General features: G+C 44.1%; 1 protein-coding gene across 1 annotated transcript in view; it reads right to left on the bottom strand.

Annotated features, from left to right (window-relative positions):
- Positions 1-17,731, bottom strand: part of VSTM4 (V-set and transmembrane domain containing 4) — a 106,796-nt gene that overhangs the window by 76,123 nt on the left and 12,942 nt on the right. Inside the window, exon 3 of the mRNA XM_025397588.1 lies at positions 296-364. Coding sequence (XP_025253373.1) covers positions 296-364 — 69 coding nt within the window. The remainder of the gene's footprint in view (positions 1-295; positions 365-17,731) is intronic.

Raw genomic sequence — 17,731 nt, 5'->3', positions numbered from 1 at the left:
GTACTTATCATTTTTATATCACTTGAAGATTCCTCCCTAATACCACCTGGGAGTAGGAATTTTGGAGCAAAACAAAACAAAACAAACAAAAATTATGTGGACTGGTGCTTTAACTTCCACTCTTTCAAAACTGTGGGCTGATACTGTCAGGGATTTCCATCTTACTTTGAGTAAGTTTAGACCAAGAAAACAACTTAAAAACTAAGAAGTTAGGATCCTTTCTTGATATTCTATTTCCTTCCTATTATCTAAAAGTGAGGCTGTATCTTATCATAAAGAAATACACAAGCTTTACCTTCAAAAAATGCCCAAGTCTCTTTCGTTTTCTCAAAGGATGACTCTTCAGAAGCTTTGAGGGAGATGACTGAAAGACAAAAAAGAAACAGCACAGTATGAAAAAATAATGCCACATGTACACATGGCACTTAAATTTATAAAGCAATTTCTACATTTGCAAAACCACATTTAGTTGTCAAAACTCACATGTTAGGGACGGGTGCAAGGACTTTACCTAACAGCCGGGAAACCCGGGACACAGGAGAGGTGAAGTAAGTTGTCCATGTTTAAAAGCCAGTAAATGGCAAGCTCAGGATGCAGTTCAGTAAAAGCCCCACTTGCCCCATAGACTTGAAGAATAAGAAGTTCCCAATGGGAAACCCAAGAATTAATACATGATTTATTTTACCATTTTAGTGGGAGTCTTTCTAAAATGTAGCGTACTTGTCCCAGTATTCCTGGATAGAGAAGCCTGAAGTCATCGGATGACTCAAAGTTAGTGCTCTGAGCACCATTCTCCATGCAAGACAGTCCCACAGAGCCACAGGCATCTGATTATGAGAACATTTTGTCTTCTTTCAGGCAATGGTAGATCACTGAATTCACTTTGCCTGCTTTCAACAGGCAGGGAAACAGAATTGAGTTACACTGTGTGAAACTTTGAACATCGCATTAAAGGAGTCTGGACCCATGGAAAGGTTCCATGCACATGATATGTAAAATATCAGGGAATAAGATTATTGTTCAATAGAACCTTGTGAAGTTATTGAAACATTCTATACGTGCACTGTCCAATACAGCAGCCACTGGACACATGTGGCTACTGAATACTTGAAACGTAGCCAGTCTTACCACATATAACTGAATTTTTACTTTTATTTAAGTTTAATTAATTTACACAGCTGCATGTGCTCAGGGGTTACCACAATGAAGAGCTCTAGACAGAGAATCTAGGACCAGAATTGAATGGAGATAGAATCAATACAAGAGGCAAGAAATATGGCAAAGATGGCCTAGAACTTAAATTCAATTTACTGCCTCTCCCACAAACTTTTGTATTATTATTGTCATGATTTCAACTCTGAATTTTCCTTCCTTTTATCTCTCTGGGCCTTGCACTGGACATTTGCTATTGATATAACTTCCAAATCAAGAATTTTCTCTTCATCTGTGTTTAACCTTCTGTACAACCCTTCTATTAAGTTCTTAATTGCATTTATTATTTTTATTCAGTTCTATATTATTTGTTTAATTCTTTTGTAGATATCTCAGTTCTCTAATGAATTTCTCTAGCTTTTCATCTAATTCTGTAACCATATCAATCATATTATTTTAATGTTTATGCCTGATAAACTTTCATATTTGCACTTCCCATAGAGTCCTTTCTATTATCTGTTTTTGCTTTGGGTCTTGTCTGTTGGAATGCCTAATAACTTTTTTCTAACTGAATGCCAGACATTGTATATAGAAAATCATGGAAGCTCTAGATAAAATTTTGGTTCCCTGATAGGAAGTTAGAGTAGGGGGAATGGTCACTTTAATCTAATCAGGGTTTGAACTGTTGAGAGGCTTTCAGTTTTTAGAGTCTGGTCTATTTCTGGTTTGCCCTTACTCAGGGTTCATTCGGTCCTTCAGCGTTCCCCAGTAAAAATCCTGGGGTATTTACCACAACCTCCCAATTTTGATCTCACTGTTAGAATTGCCAAAAACTAGCTCACCTCCTAAACATTCTGGTTGTCACTTTCTGCATAGCTTCTGTCAACTAGCGCTGCTTAAGTATGAGTGAGTTTCTTAGAGTTAAGAATTGCCAAAAACTCACTCACCTCCTAAACATCCTGGTTGTCAGTTTCTCCATAGCTTCTTTCAACTAGCACTGCTTAAGTAAGAGTGAGTTTCTCAGAGTTAAACATCTCCAGCAACTGGGCTCACTTTGCTGTTTTTCTCTGTAATCTAATTACCTATCTAGTCCTTCAGAGAACAATTAAGATAGCTGAATATATATGCACATATATAACTATGTAATTATATAATACAAATATATTTATGAAATGCAGATATGTGAATCAGAAAGCAGAAGTGCTGATAGATTTTATTTTCAGCTTCCCTAATTGTTCTCAGAAGGAGGGCTTTGCTCTGCTGAGAGTTTGCCTTGATCATAGAACTCCTTTGCCATCAGAACTTAAATTACTTAAAAAGTGGTGGCTATATCTTCTACCTCTGTATCCTTATCACTGGGCACATTGCCGGGTAGCTGATAGGTACTTGGTAAAATATATGAATTATCTATTTCTTTCTGACTTCCTCCCAAAGAAAGCAACCTAGATCTCCAAGAAGGAGCTCTTAGTGAATATCTGACCTTGCATGTGATCTAAGATATATCAGACAATTTGTCCATCATGCCCAACCTCCCTGACCTGCTCAATACCCATAGCCCCTGTAATCTACTGACTGCCAGATTCCCCCTTCGAGCACTTAAAATAAGAAACAGAGTGCATGTGGTTATTGTGAGCCCTGAGATTGAAAGAGCCAGTGGATTTTGTGGGTGGTTATGTTGGAAAACAGGTGAGCAGAATGGAGCAGAGGCTAGAACCCGCACAGCAGAGGAAAGATGAGAGACCAAAGGCTCAATGGAACTCTAGGCCCCACAAGGCCTGGCGTGTTGTGTTTACTCTCCTTGCATTCCATGAGCTCTGCATCCTTAGACTGTGCCTGCTTCTCTCCTGAAAAAGCTTGGCTGGGTTTCCATGGCTTAAGCTAATCAAGCCTAGATAAGGATAAGAAGGTCCTGATGAAGACAATATGGAGATGAACAATACACATATATCTCCAAGGAGCTTGGTTTCCAGGAGACCAAGGATGCCCATCATGGCCTGGACCCTTACCATCACACACGTCGTCCACGGGCCAGCAATGTCAGTGTCACCTGGGAGCTCCTCAGAAATGCAGAATGGCAGGCCCCATGCCGGATCTACTGAATCAGAATCTGTTTTTAAGCCCAGATCCCCTGGGTGAAATGTATGCCTTTTAAAATTTGGCACACACATGCTCACAGGGTTGAAAGACTCAGTTGCCAGTTGCTAGTTGTATGTCCTTGGGTAAGTCACTTAATTTTCCTGTGCCTTATTTTACCCATTTGTAAAATGGGGATGATGAGAAATGCCCATGTCAGAGTAGATGTAGGGGATAAAGGGGTTCATGTGTGTGAAATGCTGAGAACAGTGCCTGAGACCTAGTGAGCCCATATCCACAAGGACACTAGCTGTCTAAGTACAGGGACTTTCACCTGTTTTATTCACTGCTCTAACCTCCACCCCTCCCCCCAACCTCAGAACGGTCCTTTGTTGTCAGTCCTTTGCCTCAGGGGGTGACTCTTCAATTGTCCAAGTGGCCAACAAGAAAGTGTTCCCTGTTCTTGTGTGTAAATCTCTACAGCTTGAATAAGCTGCTGCCATTCTAACCAACAGGTGCCTTCAGGTCATTTTTTACGCACCTTTCAGGGTCAGAAATTGTGGGTCCTTGATTTAATCCAATTACAGTTCCCTTTCCCTTATTTAGGATAGAAAGCAACAAGCTCTCCCTAATCTATTTATGGACACATGCGTTGAAACAGCTAACAAACTGGGATTCTAAACTAACCCTATGCAGGGAATCACTGGATGCTCCTCATTCCCTGGCAGTGCAGATATTTTCACAGGACCGTGCAGCAACTTTGGCATCTGATGATTAGCAGCAGCAGTCCTAATCTTACTTGTTCCTACAAGAAAGAAAAATTTTTACACAGACCCTGCCAGAGCTTCGGGAATTTTCCCAAGGTTCTCCCATAAGTATCTTGTTGCAGCTGCTAATCCTATGCTATCTCAAAGTGAATTTGATACATGTCAAGCCAGGGATCTGAGTCCACAGACTATAAGGAAACAAAGCTGTGGGATGCAGCCAGGCCAACAGCAAGGGCTGTGCAGTGGACAATCAGCAGGTCTCCTGACTCCACAAACATGCTGCCCTCCTCAGCACAGCTGTGAGCAGCTAATATAAATTCACCTTGGTCAACCTTCAAGTGCAGAGTGGAAGAGGGCCCAATAGGGTAGATGGGCTTGAAGAGGATGGAATGCTTTGAGAAAAAAATTTGCAAGACTAAGGAACAAGTGGCAAATGTTCCAACCATAGATTACTAATGTTGCTCAAAGACTTGTGGAAGTAAAAATGCAAATCTCTTGATGGAACAGCATTTTTGTAACAGTTTCCAACGAGTTCAGCAATCAGAAGGCTGGAGCCTTAAGCAAGAGTCAATCAATCTATCCCATTCTGCCGTACTGGGCTCACCTTGGGATCCAGCTGGACTCCCAGACAATTGGAAAGAAAATGACAACAGCCTCTTGTACCAATTTGCTGACTCTTCCTACATACCAGCTCAGAGGAATGGAGGTCCTGCCCTCCTGACAGTTGCTTGTGGTTAAAGGAGTGCCCAGCCTAATCCCCCAAAGAGGAAAGCAAGCGCATGACAGTCAGCTGGTGAATGAGCCAGTGGTCCTACAGGGTCCTGATGGTGGACTCTGCTGTTCTGTGCTCAGGTTTTCATGATGGGGAGGAGAAATGGAACTTCCATCCCTTCCCGGGAAGGAGCAGGACTGGAATGATGTTGCCTCTCTCTGCCCTCTCGTCTGCATTCACCACCTCCCTCATCCCCAGTGGGAAAGGAAAAGCTCCTGATCCAGAAGCTTTTGACCACAGTTCCTCTCTGGCTGAGAGAAACATGGTAAAGAACTTCTTCCAAGTAGCATCTGTCCTACCCTGTGCTCTGAGACTGGTCTCCCAGCAAATAGCTGGCATGGGGGCAAATGATGTGGGGCCCCTTGGGACAGTAGCATCACCCCAGTTGCTAGGAGTGACACCAGCCCTGCCTTTCACAGAACCCTGCCTATGACCACTCCTGCGCACACTCCTCTCCCATCCGTCCTGTGTCCAGGAAGACCATGACGGGGGCAGTGCAAGGACCACAGTGTGCAGGCCTCTAGTCCCCATGCTGGGGTAGGGGGTAGGGAGAGGGGAACGGGCAGGAAAACTGTCCAGGGAAGCAGAAGGAACCCCTCAGTGCCAAGCCACCTATCTCAGTCCAGCTGTATTGGAGCTAAAGTGGGTTTTTATGTCTGTCTGATGGTTCAGGTCTCACAGTGGAGGGAGGTGTGATGCGTGCTCAGAAGCTAAATTGTCAGCTGACCTACTGACTGCTTTGTCATTACCTTGGGACCCTAGCACCCAATGGGCAGAGCCCATGAGAGTTTCCGGGGAGGCAGTGGCCCAGATGACAGAGCTACAGGCCACTCGAGGGCCTCCCCAGGAGCGCAGAATAGGATGAAATCTAATAAGGGACAAGTTGTGAAATCCATCATGTCACTGCCCCTCTGTTGAAGATAGTGGCCACAGGATCAAACAGTCTGGAAGAATGTAGCCCAGAGGTACTGAGACAAACCAATTCTATCAGTCACATGTCTAGAGGAAGCAGACTGGAAAGAAAGAGCCTCAGTCAAGTCCCCTTTGATGGGACCTGGGGGGAAACCATCACTCAGAGAGGTGTGAAAACCGAGAGCCCTAATTCCTGGCTTGGAAAGAACGCCCTGCCAACTTCCCTGGGGTGGGCATGTTTCACAGGTGAGTTCACACCAAGACCGTGTGACAATGCCCTCTGGGTGCCAAGGGGCCTCTGGTTCTTTTGGGGTCCCCCATTCACTGAGGATGCTGACATGCTTTGTCTAGACTGACCTCACTCACCCACGAAAGCGATGGCCAAAAATTCCAAGAGGTCCTGGGAAGGCTCCATTTCTCCTGAAATTCTCTCCCACTGGTGCCTCTAATTCCTTTAACAAAGAATCTTACAATTAACAAAGCTTAAATTGCAACTCTAGGCTATATCCAAAGCCAGGTGCACATTTCTGAGACGGAAAGCCTTCCAGAATGCAGGATTCGATTGAGAGGAAAGTGGTGGGGCCCCGGCGGGCCAAGGGGAAGAAGGAGGCAGCAGGGAGCAGGAGCCAGGGTACAGGGAAGGCAGGCAGCTGGGCTCAGGAGACGTGCCTTCCCTTTCCGTGCCCACACTGGCCAGGCCAGCTGAAGCCTTCTCCCTGACTCTACAGATCTTGATCTTAGCAGGTGCTGCCTTCATTAGTGCCCTAAAGCCATAGTTTTAAACTTTACTGAGCAGAAGAATCAACTGGGCTCTTGTTAAAATGAAGACTCCCAGGCATTGCCCCTGAGTTTCTGGGAGGGTTTGGGACTCTGCCTGATGAGGGAGTTCACCTCTCAGGAAATTCTGAGGCTCCAGGCCAGAGGACCCTACTTGGAGAGTCTCTGTCATGTGCACTCCTAGAAGAAAGATGGGAAGTGAGTACAAGGAGATGTGGGAGAGGAGATTCCTGCTCTGAGAAACCAGGCCCTGGGCCTCAGTGTCCTGTCCAATCCAGGAGAGGGTCTAGAACTCTAAACTAAACCAATGCCTCTTCTATTTAATCCAGGGAAAACAAGAGTAATAAGGATAAGGAGTGACCCTGCCACAGAAGTGTTATCTACTAAGTGATACCGGAGTGCTGGGAAGGGAAGAGTGTGGTCCCTTTGAATAACATGGAAAGGGGGAACGAGCATGCTGGGTAGAGGAGGGCGTGGTCCCTGGCTAGGGCTGCACCCCTACGGACCTAGGTGCGGACAGGCATTTCCTGCCCAAATGTTACATTTCCCAAGACCACTCTGGCCTGCCACGCCCCAATCCTGGGCCTATAAAACCTGAGACCCTAGCAAGGCAGAGACAGATGCGGTCAGACATCGAGAGGAGCACATCACCGGAAGAAGACGCAAGCAGCTTGGTAGTCCAGAGCACATGAAGCAGAGCATATCGGCAGAAGAGCACACAGACAGGCATCGCATGCCAGCAGGTCATCAACCAGTGGGACGAGGCACCAGGCAGAGTTTGGCCGAGGCAGTCAGAAGAGAGCTGGTGTCACAGAGCAGCCCAATTCCAGGGGAAAACCGTCTCCCTTCTACCTCCCCATCAGCTGGGAGCTACTTGCACTCAATAAAACTGCACTTATTCTCCAAGCTCACATGTGATCTGATTCTTCCAGTACACCAAGGCAAGAACCTGGGATACAGAAAGCCCTCTGTCCTTGACACAAGGTGGAGGGTCTAATTGAGCTACAAGCCACCTATAGTCGGCAAAGTAAGAGAGCGCACCATAACACATGCCTACTGGGGCTTCAGGAGCTATAAACATTCAGCCCCGGACCCTGCCAGTGGGGTCGGAGCCCCACAGCTCCTGCCCATCTGTATGCTCCCCTAAGAGTTTGAGCAGTGGGGCGCCCAAGAAGCCAGCTACACCCCATCTCATGCACTGCTAGGGGATAAGGGAACTTTTCCCGTTTCAAAAGAACCCTGAAAGAGCACCTTTAAATAGCATGTCTCAATGTGGAAAATGATGTGCAGAACAGAGCTTTCAAGAAACAATGATTTTGAAAAGAACAGAACATGTGTAAGGATGGATGTGTCTTCCCAAGGTGTCACCTGCCTGTCTTGGAAACTGGAGACAATTTGAATTGAAGCTTTCCTCCAGTGGTGATCTGTTTCATACCCTTCCTCTATGGAATGTGTGGCTTTAAAATCCATCACTGTTCACCAGAGCATGCCTTATTCTACCTTGTTCATTATCTGTGTCTGTTTTCTTCACTTTCTAGAATCCTCCTTGGCCCATAGTTCAAGTCATAGTTACTCTTAATGAATGAATGAAAAGAATGTTATGTAGTGGGGTAAGGCCACCTTACCAGGACTATGACATCGTTACTTTCCGGAAGGCTAGGAGAGGGGCCAGGGTCAGGGGGTCCTACGCTGTCCAGCAACAGTCCTTCCCCTGGAGCCTCAGAAGCAGTGGGGCTGCACCAGCACACCTGGCTGCAGAGGCTAACTTCTCCATAAAGTTCTGGCCTTGGAGCTGCAGGCTTTGTGTCTGTCATGATTTATTTTATGGGCTCTGGGAGTTTAGTTTCCTACAGGATGGAAGCAGAAAGTCTGAAGATGATTCCTAACCAGAAGGTGATTCTTCTTAAACAGAAGATGATTATTAAGTTCCCTCAAGTTGAAAGGAAGTGGCAGAAGTTTAGGAGCCTGATCCCTGGCAAGTAGGCCTTGCTAATTTGCACCAGGAGAGAGCAAGCACCACCCCACCCCAGTTCCCTCAGGCAGCATTTTACACAGGTTGATAGGACAGGAAAATGTAAAGGGGCTGGAAGAGGATGGTGATGTGAAGTATGCAGAAGAAAAGATTCTTAAGTAAAACAAAGATGAGCCAACACTTTTGTCCCAAATTCAAATGCAGTGTATTCAGTTCATACTCCCTTCTTATTCAACGATGGATGGGATGGTTCCCAAGGAAACAGCTCTTAGAATGTAGCTGTGTCCTTACTGTTTATAACTGGAGCAACATTCTCGGGGGTGGGGGGGCAGGGGGCGTGCAACTGCAGCCCCAGAGAGACACAGAGACCTTCTCTGTTCCTGCTCTCAGGCGCTGGCCTATTGCTTCCTTTCTCCCTTACCTCTCCAAGATTTAGGTCAAAGGCAGTCTCCCCTGGGGCTCGAATAAAGCCATATATGTCAGTAGGACCTCTGAGTGACCTACAGGCAGCAGCTGATGAGAAACAATGAAGCTCCAGCTTTGTCTAGTGGATGCCGCCCTTTCCTAACGCATTCAGTCCAAGACAAATTCCAGCAAACCAAGCAAAAGGGCAAACAAAAAAAATGAAATAGACTTCCCATGGGAAGGCAGTTGGAAAAGAAGTCCACATCATGAAAGTGAAGGAGCTACAGAGCACAAAGGCCATCTTTATGTCCCCAGTGAGAAGCTAGGAAATACTGAAACCTAGAGCTTGGTCACTGGTCCTCTACACACACAAGTCCAGGATAGGGCTATATATGCACTTGCTACTACTTCCCATTCCTAGTTGCCATTTTCATTGGTACCAGAGTTTGGATCACTCATTCACTCCTCCATCTAAAAAGCCATCATTGGGCCCCTTCTGTGTACATGCACCACGTAACATGTGAGGGTGCACTTCAGAAGACTCTGGCAGGGTCCCTGGTACCAAGTTCCCTGACCGGGTCCATCCTTCCAACCATTCCTCTTGTTGCTGCCAACCCCTGTCCCCCACCAACTGCAAACATATATCTAAGTTCATTGAGTTACTTTTGCATGCCTCTCTGGCCTCTTGCAACACTTTTGAGCAGGCTGTCCTCTCTACTGAAACAGCACAGCCATGGCTGTCTGCTGAAGCTCTCCTGTGCCCCAAGCGAAGTCCCACATCCTCCATGTGACCTTCTCCTATGGCCCAGCAATGTGTCCTCATCTCCCTTACTCCTATGTTAGCCTCACCCCCTCATCTGGCCCTTTCACACTCTTCCTGCTTGCTACCTCCATAATGTTTATTAAATCTATACCCATATCTATACCATGGCTTCTCCCCTACATTTTGAGTCTGGGACCCCAGGAGGGCAGGCATCAAACATCTCCATGTGTACCTCTCTTTGGGCAAGGCACAGTGATGACAGGCTCATAAACTGGGGCTTCCTGCATGTTTGTGAGATTAAATGTTTAATCTAGACTCTTCCAAGACCATGGCAGTTGGAATGAGGGTAGGTATGATGAAGAATTGTTTAAAGTGGTGTTTAAATTACACTCTAGTTGTCAATTTGATCCCTTTGAGTGTCTGGACCTGTTGACACTTTAAACACCATGATGTGTGCTTGCTTAATTAAGCAGAAGCCCTAAATGTTTAGTAAATCTCATTCCTAATTATCTGTTCCGTGTCTCCAGAGAAAAAGGAATTATTTCGTTAATTTCTTCCACTAAAACTTGAAGTACCAGTTCCCTGTGGTAGTAACTTCAGATCTAATCATTAAATTTCCTCTCACATTTTGGGGTTAAACAGTCAGATGAGAAATCATAATATAATTTCATCTTTGCCCCCAGATACTTTTAGGGTGACAGAGTTTTTTCCATTTGCTTTGTCCACTCTCCATATTTAAACCTTACTTACATAATCTTAAGTGAAATAACAATTTGGCTTGTTAAAATACACTATTTGGGTTTAGAGTGAATTACAATTAAACTTCAGGAGATATCCCTTGCAAACTGCTTTTATTATTAGCATTTTCACTGCTGATAAAGACCACTCGATCTAAAAGCAGGAAGATTTATTTTGGCTCAGAATGTTAGACTGCTTCTGAATCTTTGGGTTGTAGGATTGGGTTGAAAAGCCATTGAAGACCGTGTGTGTGTGTGTGTGTGTGTGTGTGTGTGTGTGTGTATGTGTGTTGAGACGGAGTTTTGCTCTTGTTGCCCAGGCTGGAGTGCAATGGCATGATCTCAGCTCACTGCAACCTCCGCCTCCCAGGTCCAAGTGATTCTCCTGCCTCAGCCTCCTGAGTAGCTGGGATTACAGGCACCTGCCACCATGCCCGGCTAATATTTATATTTTTAGTAGAGACAGGGTTTCACCGTGTTAGCCAGACTGGTCTTGAACTCCTGACCTCATGATCCACCTGCCTCAGCCTCCCAAAGTGCTGGGATTACAGGCATGAGCCACAGCGCCCGGCTAAAGATCATGTTTTTTGAGGTCTTAGGGATCAAAGCTGTGGCCTCTCTAAGAGCAGGAACCTCAAACGAATGACTACATCACTCCTGTGAACAACAGCAGCACACACTCCCTGGGGTGAAGGCCCATGAAGTGTACTCAGGCTATGGCCCTGCAAACCTGTCTCAATGCTTTCCACAGGAACCTTAGGACATGTGGCACTCGGGGCTACAGCTGGGGCCCATCTTTCACCAGGAGCCCCTTGGACACTTATGGTTCATCTTGGAATCTCTCCAGGCAGCACCTGAAGAAGGAAGCAAGCTTAAGGGTTCGCCCTGCCCCAGGCCCACCGGGGGCCTCCTCCTGCTAAGCAAGTCTACAGAATCTGTGCTTCCAGAGGGACCAAGCCAGATCTGTCCCCAAGGGAGAAACATCTAGAGGTGATGGGATGTCAAGCACAATGGAGGAGACACAAAGGTCGAGAGACTCCCAAAGCTTGGGGAGTAAAGGAAGGTTAAAAAAAAAAAAGGACAGAAAACAAACTGCAACGTCTTAGACTTGGGGGCAAAGGGTCAAGGGTGAGTAGAAGGGCAATCAGGCCCTAGACCTGCCAGAAACAGGAAGACAGCAGCTGAAGTTATCAAGGGCAGGCCTGAGACTCAGCACATGGCCCGGTAGCACTGAGCATGCAGGGCGGACATGGGCAGACACAGCCTGTGCAATACAGGGCAAAGCAAAGTGCTTTTCTTCAGGAAGTATCATTATTTGAAAAGATATTTACCATAACCAGCTATATATTATTTTTCACTTATATGAGACATTTTGGCCCCCTAAAATATGAAATCATCACTTCATTTCAAAAGCGTCCTTGGAGTTTACCCTAAAGAGGACAAGAAGAAGCTGTCTGCATCTCAATACTTACCTAAAATTGTGACTCAACTACTTCAGCAAAACTGTTAACTGGTCTTTGTTTGTTTGCGTGGGTTCTTGTTTTTGTTTTGTTCTCTGGCCTAAAGGCATAGAGAAACAAGAGCATTTGGGAATCCCAACACTAGGCTATGATGCCTGCCAGGTATGAAACAAGTTCCAATTCAGTATGCCCTGGACACTCTCAATGTAAATAAGCCACACCTTGGAGAGAGGGAGACATGGCTGAGCAGTGCACCTTCCTGTTGAAATCACCCCAACCCCCTGCTCATGCTCCCTCAATTCTCATCCCATTTTCCTTGTGCCACCTCCTTCAGCCTTACATGCCCCCACAGTGCTGGGCACACAGCCCTCAGGCCTTGTTCTTCCTCACCAGCCTTGGGGCTGGGCAGGGCATTATTATGCACTCCACTTCATCACATCTCACCTGCAGTGAAGCTACACCTGCATCTGGCCTGCTCGTGATGAATGAGTGAAGGCTGCTACACATATTTACTGAGTTAGACCCCTCGGTGTCATCCCAAAGCTCGCTCCATCATTCACATCCAGTTAGTCAGTAAAGACTTCACATCTGACCTCTCAATGTCTCCCCATTTCTACTGCCAGAGTTAGTCCTCCATCATTTCAAGCTCATGCAACCACAAAAGACCCCACTTCCTCCTTCTCCTCTAATCTGATTCCCCCCAGATTCATGCACCAGGGAGCCAACATTCAAGAGGCTTGGAATGCTTTGTAAGCTTCCAGGCCTAATGCAGAGTCCCCAAAGCCCTGGCATGAGTTGCAGTGCCTGTCCCCCTGGATGTCCTTGCCGCCGCCACATAAACCACCAAGGTCATCTCCAACATTGCCCTCTCCCTCAGCTCTTCAGGGACCCTCCAGTGTGTTCCCACAGTGCCCTGTCCCCTGCACTCACACTGCACAACCCCATGTGTTTGTGTGTCTGCCACCCCTATAGATGGATCCACCCATGTGTTTCTGGGTCTCCATTATTCCAACAGCCTGGCACGCAGTAGGTGTTTGATAACACGCACACTGAGTGAAGGGATAAATGAATCCACCTAGCGCTGCTGGACATCATCAATACTATTTTCTGATGGTATTTCTTCACTAAGCCAAGCAAAGCTTCCTCGATAAGAATGGATCCTGTCTCTGAAGGGGGTTGCTCACTTCCTCATCACATTTGCTTCTCTTCTCTAGCTTAAATCTGTCTGTCTGGAAATGAGCTTCCCAAAGCTGACTGTGTAAGGTCTCACGAGTGTAGTACCTACGACACAATTGCCTCCTTCTCAGGGGCTCCAGGTCGATTTGTACGTGGATGGAAACAACACCAGCTGTTGAGATGCAGTCTCATGTTGCAAATGCACGGCTGATTTGCTGCTGTTACTACTCCGAATCCTTTCACAGAGAGAGCCTCCCTGCAGCCCCACCGCCACCCTGCCCCCCAGCCTGTGCCTATCCAGCAATGCTTGAGATTTGTTTTCCCCACATGTATTGCTGTGCCATTTTTCAAATTGAATTTCATTTTGTTATTTCCTGCCTATATTTCTTACCGCTCTGGAATCATTTTTATTACGTGTTATTTCTCGCTGACGTTAAGAACATTTCCCAATTTTGCATTTTCTATAAAGTTCATTAGGGTGATGTGGGCTTCTTTTTCAATGTCATTGATAAAACAATCAAAGGAAATCAAACCTAACATTGACCCTCATGATTTCCACTAGAAACCTTTTCAGGGGTTTCCGATGCCATGTGTCACTTAGGACTTTCGAATCCATTTTCTCTCTAAGCTGGATTTCTCACCCAGTGAAATCGTCACATGGCACAGGCAATTGAAGAAACTGCATCTTTTTCTTTGCCTTTCCTTTTACCGTTGGGTAATAAAAACGACATCAACAAGTTCATCTGGCATGAGATTCTGTGAAAAAGCCAGGCATGGCTCCACTGTTCTCCAGAGATTCTGTCCCTTTCATTCTTCGTTTCTGTTGTATCATTTTGTGCCCCATGACGACACCAACAACCCTTGGTGCACCCGGGAGCACCACCCTCAGATCTTCCACATACCTGGTTTGCAGATAAACCCCAATTTAATACTTCCCAATGCTTCAAAATCCCCAATTCTCTACCATATTTTAACAATTTGCACAACAAAACATAAAAGCAGCTTATGCCCTGCTCAAAATTAATACAGTATGTACGTCTTAGCCAAACACTTTCAGAAGTCCCTCCAGGAGTTCATTTATTCGTGTATATTTTTTCAAACAATTTGTACCTTTTTTTTTTTATCACCATACATGAATACTCGAGGACATACCTAGATTTTGGGTAAAATGAAACATACAGCAAAGTAAAGCAGAGACCACTGCAGATATTAAGGTCGGCTGCTTATTTGGATTGATCTTGGTTTTTTTCCTTCTGATTTTTTATTTTGCATGATATTCATAAAGCATTTTGCAAGCACGCGACTCACGGGCTGACTTCATAAGGGGCAACCATTTTAGGGGTGCAGCATGAATGCCACAGACTCCAGGTTGTAGGCAATCCCCCAGCACTTCTGTGCCTACACCCCTTTCTTTCCCACTCAAAGAAGTAACTCACAGTCCAAGTGATATGGACTGGTGGTGTGATCACAGACTTGACTCCACTGTAATATGGATAAACAATTTCAACCCCCAAACTGAGAGATTTTAATCAGTGTTCATGACAGTATGGCTGTAGCACCCCAGTAATATCCACAGGTTTACTCTATTCAACATCCCCACAGGTGAGTGTTCCCAGTAATGACCTTCTGCAGCCAGTGGGCTCCCTCACCACATTCCCATCCCTTCCCTCCTCAGAGAAGAACCCCCTCACCTTTCTTAAGTGATGATCATTCACAGGTTAGAAAAAAAAACTCCAGTTAAGGAAAAGCAAGAAACCTGGAAAATAGAAAAGGAGTCACATGGCTAGAGGCATGCAAGTGTTTTGCTAAAAAAAAAAAAAAAAGAGAGAGAGAGAGACAAATAAGTTCTAAAAGCTATAGGTTAGTGGACTTTTCATCTGTCTCTGACAGGTTTCTGGGATGGATTTTTAAATGAGGGTTTTAAGAAATTAAAAAAGAAGGCCAGGCGTGGTGGCTCATGCCTGTAATCCCAACACTTTGGGAGGCCAAGGCAGGCGGATGATCTGGGGTCAGGAGTTCGAGACCAGCCTGGCCAACATGGCGAAACCCCGTCTCTACTAAAAATACAAAAATTAGCTGGGTGTGATGGCTGGTGCCTGTAATCACAGCTACTCGGGAGGCTGAGACAGGAGAATCGCTTGAACCCAGGAGGAAGAGGTTGCAGTGAGCCAAGATCGTGCCACTGCACTCCAGTCTGGGAGACAGAGCCAGACTCCATCAAAAAGAAAAAGAAAAAGGAAGGAAGGAAAAGGAAAAGGAAAAGGAGGGAAAGGGAAAGGAGCCTAAGAGATATTATTAGGGCAATCCCAATTGTTTTTGTGATAGGTTAACCAGTAAGGATCATGAAAAAGCCATGGTTGCCTCAAAGCTGGCTTTTAATAAGGCAACTGACAGTCTCTAAGAGTAGCTATATGGGCTAGATGGAAAGATGTGGTCAAGATAAAAACCCAAATGGTAGGTTAAAACTCACAGTAGTGTCATACAAAAAGGGTACAGGTAGTACTGGCCAATGCAATATGGTTAGAAAAATAATGAGATACTAATTCACAGATACCATTGAAATGCAACTGAGAAACACCACATCTGAAATAGTAAGTTAACTCATTATGTTGCCAAATATAACTCAACAAAAGTCAAACTTTCTATATACCAGCAATACCAATTTAAAAGCTTCACATATATGTGTCCGCATAGCAGGAGATGGTATATCCTAATTACAATTATAAAATACCTAGAAGTAAACATAATAAAATGTTCAAGAGTCATGTGAAAAAAAATTGTATTGAAAGACTTAAAAAAAAAAAAAAAAAAAACCTGACTACAGGAAGGAATACAACAAGTTCCTGGATAGGAACATTTAAAATCATAAAGATGTCTAAGATGAATATGCCCATAACAAAGTAACTTCAGAAGCCAATGAAATCTCAATCAAACCCCAACATAATTTTTACAAAACTGGGTAAGTTGATCTTCCAGATCATCTTAAAGAAAAACGAAATATATAAGAATAGCTAAGACAATTTAAAAAATAACGAGGATATTTGCCCTATTCTATAATAATTAGAATAGTGCTATATTGGTGAAGTGTACAAAGTTTTCATTTAAATATAGGGATTTAGCTTATGAAAAATGTGACATTTCAAGCTAGAAAAATACTTCTTCAACAGACAGTGTAGGGATAACATTTTAGCCTTTTGTAAAGAAAAAATAAATTAGCTACTATATATCTTATATAAAAAAACAGATTCCAAAGAGATAAAGGAGTAAACCTTTCTTTTAATCATCTAAAAATATTAAAGAAAAATATGGAAAACACTTTTATAAGCTTGGGGCAAGGAATCCTTTCCAAGATTCGATACAGAACCAAAGTACCATGTATAATGTATTGAAATGTAGATTACACTTCAATAAAAAATTCCACTAGAAAACAATGCCACAAAGGAAAAAGTATCAAATTTGACTACATAAATACCCAGAAATGTGAAATATCTATATGGTAAAAGAAAATGTAAACAAAGTGGAAAGAAAAGTAACAAACAGGAAGAAAATTTTGCACCATATGTTACAGCTGAAAAATTAATGATCAGATCTACACACACACACATACACATATATAAAAAGACAGCAACCCAATTATTAAGGTTATGGCCAGGCAATTCACAGAATAAATAAATGAACTATGAATAACCATGTGAAGAGATGCTCAACCTCACTAATAATTGGATACAAAAACAGAAATTAAATTGCACTGTATTGTATTGAATATAATAATCTAAATTAAAACAATGAAATGTTTTTCCCATTATTGTGATAAATAATGGAAAAGATTAATAATATTGATTGTTAAAGAGGCTTCAGGGAAATAGACATTATCATGCAGTGATGGTCAGAGTATAAATTTGTAAAGTCTTTTCAGCAATAGCATTTTGGCATCGTCTACAAAAATGTTAAATATGCTTAGCCTTAGGCCCAGCAATTCCCTTTCCAGGAATCTAACTAACAGATATACTTGGAAAGATGTACAAGGATTTCACTGAAGCACTGTTTATGTTGGTGAAACACTGGAAGATTCCTAAGTGTCTATCACTGTGGGAATGATTGGGTGCAGTTTGGTATTGTCTCACTATACAATACCAGTTACAAAAGAATACATGTAATATCATAACAACTTAAAAAGCAATACATGGACTATTGTTAAAATACATGTGTGTTTGCATGTGTGTGTGTTTGTGTGTGTGTGTGTATGAGTGTCAATAGGAGAGAGATTTGAAAGATTTAAACCAAATTATTGACAATGATTATCTCTGGGGATGGGAGTGGAACTGGGGATATTAGGTTGTGGGTGGGAGAAAGATATTTGCACATTTTAGTTTTTGTGTTGTTTGACCTTTTTTTTTTTTTTTTTTTTGTGAGATGGAATCTCGCTCTGTCACCCAGGCTGGAGTGCAATGGCACGATCTCAGCTCACTGCAACCTCCGCCTCCTGGGTTTAAGCGATTCTTTCTTCTCAGCCTCCCCAGTAGCTGGGATTAGAGGCACATTCCACTGCACCTGGCTAATTTTTATATTTTTGTAGAGATGGGGTTTCACCATGTTGGCCAGGCTGGTCTTGAACTCTTGACTTAGTGCTCCACCCACCTCAGCCTCCCAAAGTGCTGGGATTACAGGCATGAGCCACTGTGCCTGGCCAACTCTTTTATGTATAATATTTTTGACATCATCCTTGTGCTGCAGCAGCCTGAAAAAGTGGCATGACCACATAATG

This window comes from Theropithecus gelada, chromosome 9 (genome assembly GCF_003255815.1).
Source record: "Theropithecus gelada isolate Dixy chromosome 9, Tgel_1.0, whole genome shotgun sequence".
Classification (NCBI taxonomy): Eukaryota; Metazoa; Chordata; class Mammalia; order Primates; family Cercopithecidae; genus Theropithecus; species Theropithecus gelada.
The sequence above is the reverse complement of the archived record's forward strand: the minus strand, read 5'-3'. Positions and strand labels throughout refer to the sequence as shown.